Source organism: Penaeus monodon, chromosome 6 (assembly GCF_015228065.2).
Source record: "Penaeus monodon isolate SGIC_2016 chromosome 6, NSTDA_Pmon_1, whole genome shotgun sequence".
In the NCBI taxonomy this organism is placed as follows: Eukaryota; Metazoa; Arthropoda; class Malacostraca; order Decapoda; family Penaeidae; genus Penaeus; species Penaeus monodon.
In genome coordinates this window covers 25,135,565-25,153,873 of record NC_051391.1, presented here as the reverse complement: position 1 = coordinate 25,153,873, position 18,309 = coordinate 25,135,565, and the positions used below count along the sequence as shown (strand labels likewise).

At 39.5% G+C, this 18,309-nt stretch overlaps 2 protein-coding genes across 2 annotated transcripts in view; one reads left to right on the top strand and one right to left on the bottom strand.

Annotated features, from left to right (window-relative positions):
• The window catches only part of LOC119574352 (golgin subfamily A member 4-like), a gene marked incomplete in the record, with an annotated part of 119,056 nt that overhangs the window by 76,299 nt on the left and 24,448 nt on the right, over window positions 1–18,309 (bottom strand). Inside the window, 3 exon segments of the mRNA XM_037921555.1 lie at window positions 841–930; window positions 1,806–1,937; window positions 7,371–7,488. Coding sequence (XP_037777483.1) covers window positions 841–930; window positions 1,806–1,937; window positions 7,371–7,488 — 340 coding nt within the window.
• LOC119574353 lies at window positions 10,655–12,850 on the top strand. The gene is made up of 2 exons (XM_037921556.1): window positions 10,655–11,015; window positions 11,817–12,850. The coding sequence occupies exon 2, from the start codon at window positions 12,239–12,241 to the stop codon at window positions 12,722–12,724; it is 486 nt and encodes a 161-aa protein (XP_037777484.1). The 5' UTR covers window positions 10,655–11,015; window positions 11,817–12,238; the 3' UTR covers window positions 12,725–12,850.

Sequence of the window (18,309 nt, the reverse complement as noted above, 5' to 3'; positions counted from 1 at the left end):
CTGTTACCAGTGGACCACGTGGCTGGTTAACACGCGGATCCAAAGTCCCAAATAAGAACCACCCGCTCAGCGAGGGCGGAGGGCACATTTTATATTTGACCTCGTTTGACCGAGAGTTCGTCGCCAGCGACCAGCGCGCTAAGGTCAGCTCCGCCCTCTCCCTCCGGGCAGCTGGCTGCGACCCGCGTAGCGCCTTACCCATAACTAGACATGTCTCGTGTGTTTTATACTGCGTGGTATCAACTCTCAGAAATAAAGAGTCAAGCCGTTAACAAGTATAACTACCCTCTGTTCACCATTGTACTAAGGATGATAGCCTTTTACAGTGTGTATGTACACGTGTGTGTGTGTATGTGTGTGTGTGTGTGTGTGTGTGTGTGTGTGTGTGTGTGTGTGTGTATGTGTGTGTGTGCATGTGTGTGTGTGTGTGTGTGTGTGTGTGTGTGTGTGTGTGGTTGTTGTGTGTGTGTGTGTGTGTTGTGTGTGTGTGTGTGTGTGTGTGTGTGTGTGTGTGTGCGTGTGTTGTGTGCATGTGTGTGCATGTGTATGCATGTGTGTTGTGTGCATGTGTGTGTGTGCATGTGCGTATGTATGTGTCGTGTGTGTGTGTGTTTTGTGTGTGGGTGTGTGTGTGTGTGTTGTGTGTTGTGTGTGTGTGTGTGTGTGTGTGTGTGTGTGGGGTGGTGTGTGTGTACATGGGGTGTGTGTGTGTGTGTGTACGTGTGTGTGTGTGTGTGTGTGTGTGTGTGTGTGTGTGTGTGTGTGTACGTGTGTGTGCATGTTACTTATTACAGAAATGGAATTATTTATTTTCTAATATTAAACAGAATGGCAACAGACCTGTAAATGTCTTCTTTCTTCTGCTATTGCTTGCCTTTCAATTTCTATCTTCATTTGTTTCTGTGCAAAGCTCCATCTTTCTTTTTCAACCTGAAAGACCAAGGTAAACAGGCATGAAAAGTAACAATGAAACAGAAATACCCTATGAAAAATAGTGATAGGAGATATATTCACAAAGAAATAAACACATTATTATTTGCATATTAAAAGCCTTTTCTATTATTAATTTAGGGAGAAAGAGGTCAAAGATGATTATGTTGCTTTATCAATTACATGTGCTGATTATCATGGACAATATGGCTATGGGAAACTAATGACGGAATCAAATTCATGGACAATATGGCTATGGAAACTAATGACGAATCAAATTCATGGACAATATGGCTATGGGAAACTAATGACGGAATCAAATTCATGGACAATATGGCTATGGGAAACTAATGACGGAATCAAATTCATGGACAATATGGCTATGGGAAACTAATGACGGAATCAAATTCATGGACAATATGGCTATGGGAAACTAATGACGGAATCAAATTCATGGACAATATGGCTATGGGAAACTAATGATGGAATCAAATTCATGGCCAGAATTTACATCTTCACAAAGACGTAAAACAGAGCAAAGGTATATGATGATGCTCATACCCAGGATATTTCCCTGATGTAAAATTCTAGATTTCAACAATTATTGCAGGTAAAATGTTATATTACCAAATATTACTATCAAACAATTGCATTAAAGTAAAAGCTCCCAATAATTCATGTAATGGGGTAAATGGGTGTGGTCAGGCAGGCCTAGTAATTAACTACTTGGTGCCTGTGCACCTTTAAGTTAAAATAATAATAAAACAAAATCACCATGAGCAGTGTCTGTTTACAAGCACTCTCGATATGTATAGGTGAACATTTTTCTAAAAAGTTATTTCTTCTTTAACATTCTAAATAATAATTTTGCTTACCTCTGATCCTTGTTGAACTAAAGTATTTTCCAGTCTATGAATGAGAGAACTAAGCCTCCCTCTCTCACTTTCATTTTCTACCTGTGTAGCTGCAAGCTGGGCTTCAAAATCCTTTAACTGTTTCTCCTTAATCTGTTTGATTATTCAAATTTTGAGAAACACTGCACTCTCATAAGATGTAGTACAAATATCAGGAAGGTTAAGTTGTATACTGTGACAAATTTATAAAGTAAAAAAAAAAGTTTCTATAATTTCACAATGTGATATATATTCACAAATTTCAGTGAATTAAATGGAAATGTGAGCAATGAATATCAAATATTAGTAAAATTTGTGTTGCATGATTAATAAAACTAAATATTTTTTAATGTACAATTACAAGATACATAAGCAGTATGAATCAACATTTCATTAAACAGCTGATCACACTGCTGACAAACATATTAAGGAAGATATATCGTGAATGGCAGAGGTTCAATATATCTCCTCACCTTGTACAGTAAAAGTATGTAGCATGTCATAAATTTAGGTCAGGTTATTACAACTAAATAATGTTTCAAGGTAAAATACTGTTAGCATAAAAAACATTGTGTTATCCTGTTGAGAATAGTCCATATTGTACTTAATCTAGTGAGTATAAAAGTGAGCTTATACTGAGCATATAGTATATCCATTTCTCTGTTAATCAATTAATAAATCATTGGAGCTATCATCAACAGGGGTGTATACTTGCATCCACACTCTGCTTCCAGCCACAGGGGTCCCTCATGGTGATCCACCCGACAGGCACCTAATTCTCAGGATCTCCCATAGTGATTCCCAATGCACCAAGGCAGATGCCTTCTTGAGGTCAATACATGCTTCAAACAGCCTACAACCAAACTCACAACAGTGTTCCACAATGACTCGATGATCTAGGATGGACTTGCCATGAGTGAATCCAGATTGTTGTTGCTACAGACCCATTAACCCATTGCGACGGGTGGCATGTACGTACATGCCATGGCATGGCGGGACCATCTGCCGGGGGCACGTACGCACATGCCATAGAGTATGCATGGACATGCCATGAGTTTTTTTTGGTTACATTCACGGCAAAAGATTATTTTTTTGCCAGTGAAAGTGTGATTAAGTCGGTTCTAACACTTTCTCATTTTTACCATGCAACAAACAAAAAAAATGCAACAAACCGACAATTTCAACTCCATGATGCCACACACTGTTTATTTTATTTGGACTATAGACCTAATAATGATCAACTATGGAGTCTATATAACAACAAAAATACCCTTCAGTCTCGATTTATCAGGAAGTTTGGCAAGTAGAGACTGTAAAAAATAATGAAAATTGAAAATACAACATATCTTCGTAGTATTACAAAGAAACGGCATGGGATGCTGGTATTTGGCATGAGTGGTCGCGCATGCTCGGGTGACGATATAAGCCCCCGGCAGCAAGGCCCGGGCCACTATGAATGCTACCCGTCAATTATGGGTTAATCCCCTTTCCCTTTCCAGAGAGGGATAACCATGCCCCTCAGCAGGTCCAGAGGAATGGAACCAGATGGCTAGATGGCAACCGGGACATTATGAAACCCCCATGCCATAGGTTCATCCCCAGCCTTTAGCAGTTCAGTAGTGATATCACATATGCCCACAGCTCTCCCACCTTTCAGCTTAGAGACCACCACCCGAGCCTTTGTCAAGATATGAGATTCCTTGCTGATGGGTGGGTCCGGCACAGGCATTGCAAAATCATTTGTGTCCAGACTAACTACCGGAAGGTATAATTGGTACAGCTGCTCAAAATTCTCAGCCTAACATATATGAATCCCATGATCTGAGATGCTCTATCCATCCACTAAGTGGATTGCAGTCATCTGCAAGGAGGGCTTGATAGGCAGGACGAAGGTCATTTACTAAGAAATGGCCTTCAACCTACTCAGCAAGATTCCTAATGAAATGTTGCTTGTCCCTTATCAGCAATGTTCGAGCCCTGTGCACCAAGGAACAATGCAAATTCCAATGGCCATTCAGTCAAGGCACACAGCTTCCTCTCCAGGTAGATGAAATTCTGCCTTGACCTCAGGCAATGGACTCAATCAGTCCAAGTGGATTGGACTGATTGGGCACTGAAGAGATGGAGGGGGGGTTGAAGTGGACGCAAAGGGTAGCCACTGTTGTTCATCCTCGGATGCCTTCTTTAGCTGTGGAAGGTAGAGAGGGTTGGATGAAAAGGTAGGGTCTTTTAACCTGCTGAATTTATTAGGCATGGAGTACAGAGATCAGGAGAGATGCAGATGCGTTATCTCCAGCTTGAAGGACCATTGAAGGGAGGTAGCAGACAAACATGAGTTTGAGGGTTGCCAATTAGGCTATGCAAGTAATTATTGCTGTCTCAAATGCATCTGCATTACAGAAGAAGTAAAGACAATGGTTATATGAACAGAAATAGATGAGGAATGGGTAAATATATGATGCGTGTCTCTGGGCCATATAACACAGATTTCATTTATCTACAGCCACAACCAATCTATGGTCAGTACCACAGAACTCATCAATCTGGTAAACCCTGCAGTTCTTGAGGTTCCTTCAACAAGTGCTAACAAGAATGTGGTCGATTTCCTTGGCCACAGTACCTGCACTGCTATACCATGTCTAGCAATGCAGGTTGGAGTGCTGATACCAGGGAGCCAGAAATCCCCAATCCTTATCTCCATAAGGAAGGGTGGCAGGCTGTAGGCCTAATGTCCACCTGTGGGGATCCCTTGGGCTCTGCCCCACAGACCTCACATTGGGTTGGTGGCTGTCACTTAGGTGAAACTAATTAAAAGCATTTGCTAAGACAGCTCTAATTACAACTTCTGGCTTTTTTTCTTTTTTCTTTCTTTGTGTGTGTGTGTGTGTGTGTGTGTTTGTGTGTGTTCTGTAACAATCAAAACCAATGTTGGACTATTATCATGGAATATATTATCAGAGGCATGTTTTCACTTTCCTAGCATTTTATTATGAAGCCTTTGGTACGATTAATTAAATTTTGTTTTTGTAAAGGTCAATGGCTATACCCCTGATATGCTTTTTTTTTGTTTGATACATAGCCAATATCAAAACAAAATGACACTCTATTGAATAAATTATATTCCATTGTATCATTTCCTCCCCATTCTGCCAGGTTTATTAGGCCCTTAGCTTCTATTAACATGAATAAGAATATCCCAGTTTTATATACAGAAAGTATTTTACCAAGAAATCTATTTTTGTATAGTTTGACTTGTGCTAGGCTTGGGTGGACCATAAACTATGGACTATGAGAGTTCACTATTTCAGCAAAGAAGTGACAGAGATTTAGTCTATTTTCTGCCACTAATCGACATGACCAGAATTTATCCATAGAGGTTTCAAAAATATATTTAGTTTTAGTTTCAGTTACATAAACACTAATTTCTGTTTGTTCTGCATAGCTTGCTGTTCATCATATTCTTCATATATTATTATCTAATAAAATTTAAGGTGTCCCCATTTTTATGGGAGATTTACTCTACTCATTTGAGTATTCCCTAGTATTTTCATTTGAACACCAATAGTTTGTGGAAAAAGCAAAGACGTATTGTCCTGGAATGGTAAATTTGAATGGGGTATATCCTCAGCAAAAAAAAAAAAAAAAAAAAATTACATTTAAATTGCAGATATAAATGTTTCTACTTTTTACTATTCAGGCACCAGCATACTTGAAGTAAGTGCCATGGCAAATAAACAGGAATTTTATCAGGGAGGTTCAGATACAATTCGGATTACAACTCAATAAAGCAAATGAAAAACCACCAAAAACACTTCAAACATATAAATTCCTTCTCAAAATTTTGCTCTGTTATGACTTGAAGCAAGCAAATTTATTATCAGAGATAAATAATTTTAAAGCTTTTATGAACATAGCTTAGTCCCTATACATCCTTAGCATGTTCTACTGATGATGTTCTTAGTTTTTCATTTTATCTTTTAAGGTCTATTTTCAAATCCATGACAACCAGTTGAATTATTGCATGATTTGGTTACCTTTCATAACTGAAGTTGCTTATTGGGATGAACTGTCTCCAGAACTAACAAATTATGAAGAAGCTACTTGAAGCAATAATTATTTCCGTCTTTGGGATGATTCATGATGGTTCTATGCATAGCATACAATCATAGCTTTCTATTTCAACATTTCATTTACAATATCTACACTTCCATCAATCTCTTGTGTATACTGTAAATGAAATACCTTGGTTTAGTGCTGCACTCATATACTATAATATGGTAAAGGTCAAAGCCAGAGCCAAGAAATGATGCTCTTATTTCCCTAAATTTACTCTCTGGTATCATATGAAACATATAAACAGAAAAGAAATTTGATATGATAAGTAGTTTTGAAGACATCTGCCCAGAAAATGCTGCATTGGGAAAAGAATGGGAAGCCTTAATAATGTCAGAACAAGCTCAGTCACTCTTTTTCTCCTTCCTCTCTCACTCACTCACTCTCCTCTCTCTGTCTCTGTCTCTCTCTCTCTCTAGCTCTCGCTCTCTCTCTCTAGCTCTCGCTCTCTTTCGCTCTCTCTCTCTTTCGCTCTTGCTCTCTAGCTCTCTAGCTCTCGCTCGCTCTCTCTCTCTCTCTCTCTCTCTCTCTCTCTCTCTCTCTCTCTCTCTCTCTCTCTCTCTCTCTCTCTCTCGCACTCGCTTGCTCACTCTCTCTCTCTCTCTCACACACACACACACTATTCATGAATTCATACTCTTTTTCTCCATTTCTATCATTCTTTTATTTACTTGTTGTCAACTTCTGCTTCAGCCTCCTGGCAAAGATTGGCTTCTTAAGTTTGTTGCTCAATTATATGAAATTATAGGCTCAAACTGGCAAGATCTACTCTGAACTTACTATCTTGCTACCTATCTTACTCTAATATATCAGTGTTGCCTTTCTCAAAAAAAAAAAAAAAAAAAAAAAAAAAAAAAAAAAAAAAAAAAAAAAAAAAAAAAAAAGCAAGTAAATCTGGTGCAATGTAAGTCAATTGTACAAAACAACTTTGATATTCTCAAGGCTTCCTGTTATTTTTCCTGGAATTCAATTTTAGTTTTGTTACTTCAGTAGTAGTAGGGCTAGCTACCATGGAATTGGAAGTGGACCAAAAATGTCAAAAAATAGTAATCATAAATAAAAACAAACAAACAATATTATGAACCAGAAGTATATATATATGTAAGACTAACCTTGAAGTTTATTCATTTCAGGCAATAATTTAACATTCTCGAAGATGTAATAGCAAAAACCTATGGAGGGCTTTCTTTAAATATTTAATTTAAACCATTAATCTGTTTCCTTAACCCTGCATTTTAAATGAAGCTGTTCCTTAACATAAATTGAATATTATTTAAGATAACCCTTAAAATTACCTTCGGTCTGTTTAAGTTAAGTACCCTCTAATGTTTTCTATGACACCATTTTCAGTACTTGAATACTTAATATTAGAGTGAAGATTAGTATCTAACCCATTTTTTTTTTTTTTTGACATTCACACTTTATGTGACACACCTTCAGTGCTCTTTGCATCATTTCCAGTGCTGAATCTTGCTTGCTGTTAATGATTGCTGTTATCTCTGAAAGGTTGGATGCATTACTTTCTAGCTGATTCATCACCACCTCCATCTCCCTGTAACAACAAAAAATATTTTATAAAAATATGCTTGACAATCTATATCATTTTACCATTGTGAAAATATACATGAAATAGATTTCAGGGTGTCAATGAGGAACAAAGAGGAGGGTGATATGGGTGGAGTAGGTATTCCATGTAAAATTATTTCAAAATCAAGTTTTGCATTTGTACAAGTCTGATTTTAGGTCCCTGTTGCACACCTACCCTATCCCTGATTCATATGGCAGTTTATTAATACACAGACTTGTAACACTGTCTATGTTGTTATTCTGTACCTTTTATATGTATCTCCAATAAAGCTAAATACCTCAACAGCACAATCACTGACCTTGTTACCTGTGTTAACATCTAATTGAAACTATTAAAATCTTAGTTATGTCTTATTTCAATATAAATAATTGTACCACTGTAGTGTTTTAAAGATATTAAGGTGAGGAAGTAGTGGTAATAGGGAAAATGACTGTGGACTGTGGCAATTTTGAGAAGCTGCAGCACCAAACCTACAGCACCAAAATGGCTGAAGCCAACTCCACAGGCACTTAAAGTTATTCAACAAGGACATTTAACTCCTAGTTTAAGGGCATCAAGTGATTGATTGATTATTTGAAATCATCTGCTGAGCTGTCAAGTGATTTACTTACATAATTCTCACAAATTCAAGATATCAGGAAACCAGACGCAGTCATCAGGGTCTACTAATTGACTCCTTGGTGGCTGAGCATTTGTGGAGCAACAAAACAAAATTCACAAAAGATCCCATTCTATTATTACTGCAATAAGTGGGGTAGCTTCAAAAATAACAAAAAATGGATTTTTCACAGACGTACGTCACTTATACAAGAAAAGGCAGAAACTGGGTATTACATTCAAGTTCCGTACATCATACATTCATTCTAAGTTAAGTCAATGCAGGAAAAAATTTCATTCAACAACTGGTGGTTTGCAGAGCAGTAGGCTTTAACCTAATTTTTTTTTGTGTGTGTGTGTAGAAATCCATTAATGGAACCCATTGAAACTTCATTTCGGTTTGTATCGAAGTATATGCCTCTACCTTGATACAGCTTGATATACTCTTCCAGCCAATCAGAGCATGATATTTTTCTGATAAATTTTACAGTCTCAGATAGAGATTTATATCTAAATTAATGATTCACATCCTAAGTTTCTGGGTGGGTGCTTCATACTCAGAGTGATGTGAAGCGATGGTGTGGTAGCCCAGATAATGTTAAGTGCTTGCATGCCTTCTCACTTGCAGCTGCCACCACTGCCTAGCCTAGTGCAAAAAAGGGAGCAGCTCTGCATAAGCCTCCCCTGCCAGTTCACAGCCTCTCCGTCATTGAGACTTCTGCAGTGCCTCCACATGGCCAACAATGGAGACTGGGCCCCTTGCAGTTCTAGGCTAAACTGGGAGATCTCGGAGCAGCAGGAGGCCCCACCAGTATGTGGACATGCCCTGGCTCCATACTAACTCCTGCCCCTCAGCCACCCTGGGGTTAATGGGCGGCTCAAGGGAGGTCGGCCTTGCCAGCCAGGTGTTGTCCCTCCCAACCAGCAAGTGAGGCTGGCTGTGGTTCCTATTGGAAGGGCAAATGTTGGGGCGCAGAATGGGAACAAGAGTTACTCATCCCACCTGCGCTCTGGTAGGCACCAACCCAGCATGAGACCTGTGGGGGTAAAGCCCAAGGGACTCCCAGAGGTGGATGTTAGGCCCCACAGCCTGCCAACCCCCTATATTTGGGGCAATGTCAGCGGGGGTTGGCAGAAGTGGCGTCCCCTGGAGTGACAGCCGAGGTTTAACCTCAGGTGAACTATCTGGGCAGGCTCTTGGAACATCTGGTCTTTGCGGCAGGACATGTGGTTACCTCTGCTATCAAGGGAATTGGTGCGGTTGGAAGTTCAGGCGTCTGCCCTCTCGGACGTGAGAAGACCTGGCAGCGGCATGATCAGTATGGGTGGGTACACCTACTACTGGTCAGGCCGTAGCATAGCCATCTCTAGCTGACTTCAACCCTTTGTTGTTGAGGTAACACCAGTTGATGAGCGTATTATGGCATTGAGACTGAAACATACTTTTGGTTTCACGTCTCTTATTGCTGTGTACACTCCTACCAATGTGTGCAAATTTGATGTGAAAGAAGCTTTCTATGCCAAACTCATATCCATGGCAGATAATTGCCCCTGGCAAGACATTCGTTTTGTTCTAGGTGACTTCACTGCAGTATCTGGCTGTGATCGAGCTTGCTACGAGATGTCGTCGGCCCCCATGGCTCGGGAGTTGATCCCAGCAGCAAGAACAGCCTCCTTCTACGGGACTTTACTGGGTCCCAGAGCTTGACGATTTCTGGCTCCCGGTATCAGCACTCCAACCCGCATCACTGGACATGGTATAGTGATATGGGCACTGTGGCCAAGGAGATCAACCACATTCTTGTCAGCACTTGATGGAGAATCCTTCAGAATTGCAGGGTTTACCGGAGTACCGAGTCCTGTGGCACTGATCACTGGCTGGTAGTGGCTACCCTACGGTCCACTTCAAAACTCAGTATCCCTCTAGTGACCACTCCAGGGTGTAGTGAAATGGATACGTGATCTTTATGCCTCACATACCAGAAAAGCCATGTGTGCCTTCTCTTAAAATAACTCCACTGTCATCAGCCGACCCCAACAGGTCTACAGCCGTGACAATTGATAAATTGACCTTAGAACACGCTAATCCCACCGCTGCCACCAATGTAAAGATGTGTGGGACGTATGATCCCACAGGGTGGCACTGATGTAAAGATGAAGGGGACGTGTGGTGACGCGAGACAAGACGTGTCCCCACAGGGTGGTACTCTGGTTCACTGGTTTGTTCTTGAAGGTGTATGGAGTTAAAGTTGTCGCTGGTTCACAACTTTATTTCTGCGAGAGTATGGTAGCAGGACGGGCAAGGCAGGGAGACCTGCCTGGGAGGCAGAATCGTCCCGACCTACCCGCTTGCTGGCAACGAGCGGCGGTCTCCCTGCCTTGCCCGTCCTGCTACCATACTTTCGCAGAAATAAAGTTGTGAACCAGCGACAACTTTAACTCCATACACCTTCAAGAACAAACCAGAGAACCAGAGTACCACCCTGTGGGGACACGTCTTGTCTCGCGTCACCACACGTCCCCTTCATCTTTACATCAGTGCCACCCTGTGGGATCATACGTCCCACACATCTTTACATTGGTGGCATCGCTCTGGGATAATCGCACCACACGAAACCCTCCGAAGATTACTACATCACACGAAGTCCCTCTGAAGACAGTTTATTGATTCCTGCAAGCGGAGACACCTTTGTCAACTTCTGTCACTGCAAGACTTCATCTCAAGATACATCTGCGAATTCCCGACATCAAGCAAGAAGCCAGTCTTCCCTGCCGAGTTGACATCGCGCCTCCCTCAGCGCACAGTACTTCAACACCTGTCGCAGTCTTCAACATTTGCTGCAGTTGCCTGATGCCTGCAACATCAATCAACACTGCCCTGCCAGTACCTCAAGGTGAGTTCCTTTATCCTCGCTGTTCTCATTTGTTTAGGAAATCCCCTGTGAAGTGAAGTGTCTGATTTCCTCTCGCTCTCGCGAACACCTGTGTTCCTCCCCTCATAGAAAACGAGATCTCCCCTCAGCTGACATCTGTCTCCCGCTCGCGCTGTGCCTCGCCTCACTCACTCATGCCCTGCGGTTTGCCTAACCTTTCTCTCTTTCTCTCATTCCTCTGTAGTTCTGTCTACTTATGAGTACTTAATTAGTCTCATGTTAATCTATGTCGTGATGATTTCTGAATCAACACGATGCTGAATTCCAGTTCATTCATTATGAACTATTTCATAGGAAAATCTTTCCTGTGTTATTTGCATGTTTTTAATAAGTTTCTTCATTAGAAAATTATTCCTGTATCCTAGCATGCAATTACCCTTAATTAACTTCTCATTAACCCTGCATTTTCGCATGCAACTACTCTCATTTCCCTGAAGGAAATATGTTCTATGGTTAGCTACACTCACATTGTTGCACATGAATTCTACATTTTATTTCGTGGAGAATCATTCCTGTATTTTGCATGGCTCTGTAAACTCGTAATTTCCTCGAGATTTTATCCTACAATCTCGATTGTTCATTACTGCATTTAATCTCTCAGGTGAATGTTGCAATTAACACTCCATTCCGAATCCATGACACGTTGCTTCCAGTCGTTTCCTAATCATTACGAGTTCATGTTGATATTGTAACTCCCTGAGATATGGCATTATGTCTTCTGTCGCCAAGACAGAGTACTGTCGTTCCCGTTGTTGTCCTCAGAGCCAGACGCCCCCTGCTGAAGCCCACCGCTGACCTTGACTCTCGGATCACCACGTCGCTGCCCTCGCCGCCGATCCCTGGCGCGCCAAGCCTCGTTCGCCCCGTTAACGAGCCCATCTCACGGACGTTCTCGCTGTTGCATCACCTGCCGACCCCTTCTGTCCCCCACTGCACATCGCTGCAACTCCGGCCGTGTCCGCCGCCTCGTCCGTTGGTGATCGCCGCCTGACGTCCTCGCCGCATCTCGTCTCACTCACGGACGCCATCGCATCACCTGCCGATGCCCCTTGTTATCTGCTGCAACTCCGGCCGTGTCCGCCGCCTCGTCCGCTGGTGACTGCCTCCCGACGTCCTCGCCGCATCTCGTCGCATCTCGCCCCACTCACCACACCTGATGCCCTGTGCTGGTGACCCTGGCAAGAATGGTCCTGTCTTGCCTGCCGAACCTCGTGACGCCATCACCATGGTGCTCCTCCTCTCCCGAGATGACGAATCCTTCTCGCCAACGACGTGATCCTGATTCTTCGAAGACCTCGCTCTCAAGATTCTCCTCTCAGTCCTCATCTCCTCGCCAACAACTTGGTCCAGAATCTTCTAGAACGGTGTGCGTGTCATTTACGACTGACACGGCGCTTGACAAGTTAACTGTGTCTTCAAGCGATCCTGTGGAACGATTGACAAGCTCCTTGACTGATCATCACTGCTGCTCCCGTCAAGACCACCTGCGCTTCAGAACAGTGACCTGTGCAAACAAGCTCCCTAGGCCCCTGACCTTAGAAGTCACCTGTGCGACCTTCCCTCCTGCTCATCTGCAAGATACGAGACTTCCTGTGTCGCTTGCCTCCGTCACCTATCTCCTGTCATCCACCTGCATCGTCTACCCAAGAATCGAGGACGATTCTTCTTAGGTGACCGAGCGATGTAGTGAAATGGATACGTGATCTTTATGCCTCACATACCAGAAAAGCCATGTGTGCCTTCTCTTATAATAACTCCACTGTCCTCAGCCGACCCCAACAGGTCTACAGCCGTGACAATTGATAAATTGACCTTAGAACACGCTAATCCCACCGCTGCCACCAATGTAAAGATGTGTGGGACGTATGATCCCACAGGGTGGCACTGATGTAAAGATGAAGGGGACGTGTGGTGACGCGAGACAAGACGTGTCCCCACAGGGTGTTACTCTGGTTCTCTGGTTTGTTCTTGAAGGTGTATGGAGTTGAAGTTGTCGCTGGTTCACAACTTTATTTCTGCGAGAGTATGGTAGCAGGACGGGCAAGGCAGGGAGACCGCTCGTTGCCAGCAAGCGGGTAGGTTGGGACGATTCTGCCTCCCAGGCAGGTCTCCCTGCCTTGCCCGTCCTGCTACCATACTCTCGCAGAAATAAAGTTGTGAACCAGCGACAACTTTAACTCCATACACCTTCAAGAACAAACCAGAGAACCAGAGTACCACCCTGTGGGGACACGTCTTGTCTCGCGTCACCACACGTCCCCTTCATCTTTACATCAGTGCCACCCTGTGGGATCATACGTCCCACACATCTTTACACAGGGTGTTTCACTTGGACAGACTAAGGGAGGAGTGTGCACATGGGTTCACCACGGCAGTCTCTGATAGATTCACGAGCTGAAAACCTGACAGACCCAGTTGATCTGTTGGAGTCCTTCAAGATCATCTCAGATCATGTTGGGGTTCATAAACATTGGGTCAAGTCTTTTGAGTAGCTATACGAGGCAGACCCTCCAATAGTTAGCTTGGATGCAAGTGGTATCACAAGCCTAGAGGTCTCCTGGACCAAGACCAAGATTAAGGACTTTGGGGGCCTGTTAGGGGAACCCTTTCAGTCAATCCATGCTTGCAGTGAATATGTTGAAGTCACAGAGAGCGTGGTAGCATAGTTCATATCTCTGAGCTGTCAGACCAAGAAGTCAGTAGACAGATTGGTCTGGCAGCAGGAGCCATGAACTCAATCAATAAGAGCATTTGGAGATGTCGCTACCTTTGCAGAGAGAACTGTTTGAACCTTCACGGAGAGAACATCTAAACTAACCTTAATACTTTGAGTGCAGTGAACATAAGGCTAATTAATGGACACTGAACTTAATCCAGAACCAGGAGTTAAACCTGGAACTCAAAATGAAATGATTTACGATTCCCAATCTAATAGAAGACCAAGAGAAAACAGTGACAGCGAACAAGATCCAAATCCTAAGCATCCAAGAAAACACAAAACCGGCAGGAACAACGTGGAAGCACAACCGATCACACCCGATGACCCAACAATTAACAGGCAAGATAACCCTAATGTTATCATAATAAGCTTAACAGATGAAACAAAATCTTGCAATTTCAATAATCCCATAAAACTAATGGAATCAATAAACAAATCTGAATTCCAATAATATATTATTGAAGACTCCTTAAGAGCACTGGGTATTGGAAAAGCAATAAGGTTTGAAGTCAAAGATATAAAAAAGTTAAGACCTCTCAACCAAATTCAAAAACTGGGAGAATGGAAAGTTACATGTAAACAGCCAGCCTCCAGTAAGAACATAGGTTGTTCTTATGGAACAATATTCCCAGTTGAAATTGAACTAAGTCCTGAAGAAATAAAAGAAAAAATAAGAACAATTAGTGGAAAAAAATCAGAAATAATAGAGGTAATAAGAATAAAAAGAATCAATAAAGATAAAGAAACTTGAAAACAAATGGATAAAAACAAAATCATTAAGATTAACATTTAAAGGCCCCCTAGCAGAAAAAGTTGCAATAGGGCATACATCCTATACAGTAAACCAATACACTTTCCCAATACCCAAATGCTTTAACTGTCTTAGATATGGCCATGGGATAATGACATGTAAAAATTAAAAAAAATGTAGTAAATGCTGTCAATTTGATCATAGTTATAAAGATTGTACAAATACAGAACATTGTTTCTACTGCCAGGAAAATCATGCACCTAACACTAATACATGCAAAATACACAAAGAAGCACAAAAAATAAACACCAAAAACATAACACCAAACAACCTAGAAATAAAGAAACAGTTCCAAGAACTAAAACCAATACAAACGGAACCTGCAAGTGAAACTACTCCAAGAACACCAATAAATAACCAGAACTCAACATACTACATAAACAAACAGCAAGTTAAAAACAAGACAAACCCACAAACAATAGAACAGACTATTCCAATAACATTTGCCCAAACATTAAACCAATCTCAGAGCTTAACATTAGAACAAAGAACACCCAAAAGAAAAAAAATACAAAATACAAATAACAAACAAAATGACATAGCACACACACCAGAACAAACAAAACAAACAGACAAAGAAAACCCAAGGGAAAAACAAAACGACCCAAACCAACACTCACTAAACCTTTAACTCAAAATGATTCTCCTGTAGCATGGATATTACCAAACCCAATTAAAGAAATGGAAACACAAAAAGTAAATAAAAAAATAGAAGATTTCTCATGGATAGAAACAATAAAGGAAGTTATCAACATAATCACAAACTTAATTAACAATATGAACTCAGATAAAACATTCCTAGAAATTATCACAGACACAATAAATGAAATAATGCCAATATTTAAGAATTTAATCAAACACTTTAATGAATAAAATAATATTGTGGAATATAAGATCAATTCAGAACAAAAAGACAGCTAAATTACTTGATAAATAAAGAACAACCAGAAATAGTAGGCATTTGTGAAACATGCTAAAAATTAAAGATAAATTTACCTTGCAAAACTATCAAGTAATTAGAAAAGATAGGACAGATCAAATAGGAGGAGGCCTAGCATTCTGCATAAAAAAAAGATATTCAATATAAAATCTTAAATTTAAATGATGGATACAAAAATAGATTAGAAACAACAGGAATAAAAGTAAACTATAAAAACAGATGGCTAAATATACTTTTGATGTACAACCCCTGTAACAATCTAAAAACAGAAGAATTAGAATATTACATAAAACAGGTAGAAGACCCTAAAATAATCATAGATTTTAATGCCCATCATAGTAACTGGAATCCAAAAATGAAAAGAAGAGCAGCTAACAAGACAGGCAAAAGTATATTTGAAATCACTAATCAAAATAATATAATTTTATTAACACCACCTCGCCTGACAACAAGAATTGACCCTCAAAGTGCAAAAGAGACAACAATAGACCTAGTAATTGCAACACCATCATTAACCCATTTAGAAGTAGAAGCAGGCCCTAACCTAGGAAGTGACCACCTTCCAATAACTATAAAAGATAACAATCTAATAAAAACAACTCACTCTAAGGAAAACAAATGGAGTTATACAGAAGAGGGTTGGAATAAATTTCAAAGAGAAGTATTGGATAAAGATATAGTAAACATAAATTTCATAAATGAAATAATTAACCTTTTAAAAGATACAGATTAAAATGTTTTAAATTTGAAAAGAATAACAAGAGAGACAAACCAAATAAACCATGGTGGAATGATAAATGTAACAAAATAATAAAATTAAGAAACAGAGCATTTAATAAATGGAGGGAAAAAACAAATAAAGAAAATCAAACAGATTATAAAATATTAGTAATAAAAACAAGACAAATAATAGAAAAAGAAAAAAGAGAATCTTGGGGAAAATTTTGTACCTCATTAGACTTTTAAACTCCCTCAAAAAATATCTGGAACTATTTAAAAAAACTAACTGGGAAAACAATTATAACTAATTTTCCACTAATAGAGAATGACCTCCCAGTATCTGAGATACCAAAAAATTAATATTATTCAAAAAAGAATATGAAAATACAGTAAATAAAACTCAAAAAAAAAAAAAAAAAAAAAAAAAAAAAAAAAAAAAAAAAAAAAAAAATAGACTGATGAAGAAAGAGAAAGAATACTAAATCTCCCAAATAACATTGAATTAAATAATGAAATAGAGATCAATGAATTGACATCGGCCATAAAAAGCACTAAATGAAATAAAGCTTACGGCCCTGATGAAATACCATATGAATTTTACAATTATGCTCCAGAAAAAATAATAAACAAAATTTTAAAACAAATAAACCACTACTGGAATAAAGGAGAATATCCACAAGAATTTTAAAATGTAATAATAAATCCAACAAACAAAGCAGGCAAAAACCCCTCAGAGACAAAATCTTATAGATTTATCAGTCGAATAACAACACTGGGAAATTTTTTTCGAAAATATAATAACAAAAAGAATAAACTGGTGGTTAGAAGTAAATAAAAAAAATAGATGAAGATCTTACAGGTTTTAGACCAAATAAAAGTATAATAGAAGCACTACAAATAATAGATGCACACATAAATAATGCATTTAAAAATAAAAAATATGCATTGTTAGCTTGTATAGACTTAGAAAAAGGTTTTGACACAGTAAATCACAATGCACTACTAACTAAAATGTCAAAATTAGGAATTAATGGTATTTCATTAAAATGGATCTACAGTTTTCTTAAAGAAAGAATATTTAAAATAAAAATGGGTGAAGAAATATCTAAAAAAGGAAAAATGTCAAGTGGGGTACCTCAAGGCTCCCTGAAGCAACAATTAACCTAGAAAGAGCTTTAACACATCTTAAAGAATGGGCAACCACATGGGATCTAAAAATAAACTTAACAAAAAGCAAAATAATGTGTTTTACACATAAGAAGATAAGAATTATACCCAACATAAAAATAGATAATGAAGAAATGGATTTCACAAACAAACATGATATCTTAGGATTAAGATTTGACTCACCAAGACTAAACTGGAGAGACCATATTGAAAATGTAAAAATAATATCTTTTACCCAATCGGCACGTTTGGCAAGAATATATGTCATGCCCACTGTAACACAGGTTTATTTATTGTATTCACACATAGATGGCTCTACAAGTGCTTAGTCATCAAGGGGTCACTTATTAGTCCTACCTTTCTCACCTGTTTACCCTTTTCCTTGACTTTTGGAAAGGCTCTTTTGCATTATTTCATTGTCTTAAATGTTAACAAGATTTTAATAATACTTTAGTAATCATAACATCAATAACAATAATAACAGTATTGATATCAATTGCATTAAAAGGAAAAACGCATTTTCCTGCCAATTCAAGGAATGGGGAAATCAAGATCAGTCAGTAGGGCCTACTGATAGACTCCTTGGAGGCTGAGCACATGTGGAGCCATCTGTATGTAACAAAATTCACAAAAACCTACAAGGGACAGAACATAAATCCAGGGTGATTGGGTTAAAAAGGATAGATATCATGAAAAAACTATCCTCATACACATGGGGTGCAAATAAAGAAACACTGTTAAAATTTTATAATATATATATCAAACCTAAAATAGAATATGGAATATCAGTTTATGGAAATGCAAAAAATACAGAATTAAAAACACTAGAAACAGTACAAAATCTAGCACTAAGGATAGCAACAGGTTGCTTTAGATCCACCCCGATAATATCCCTTCA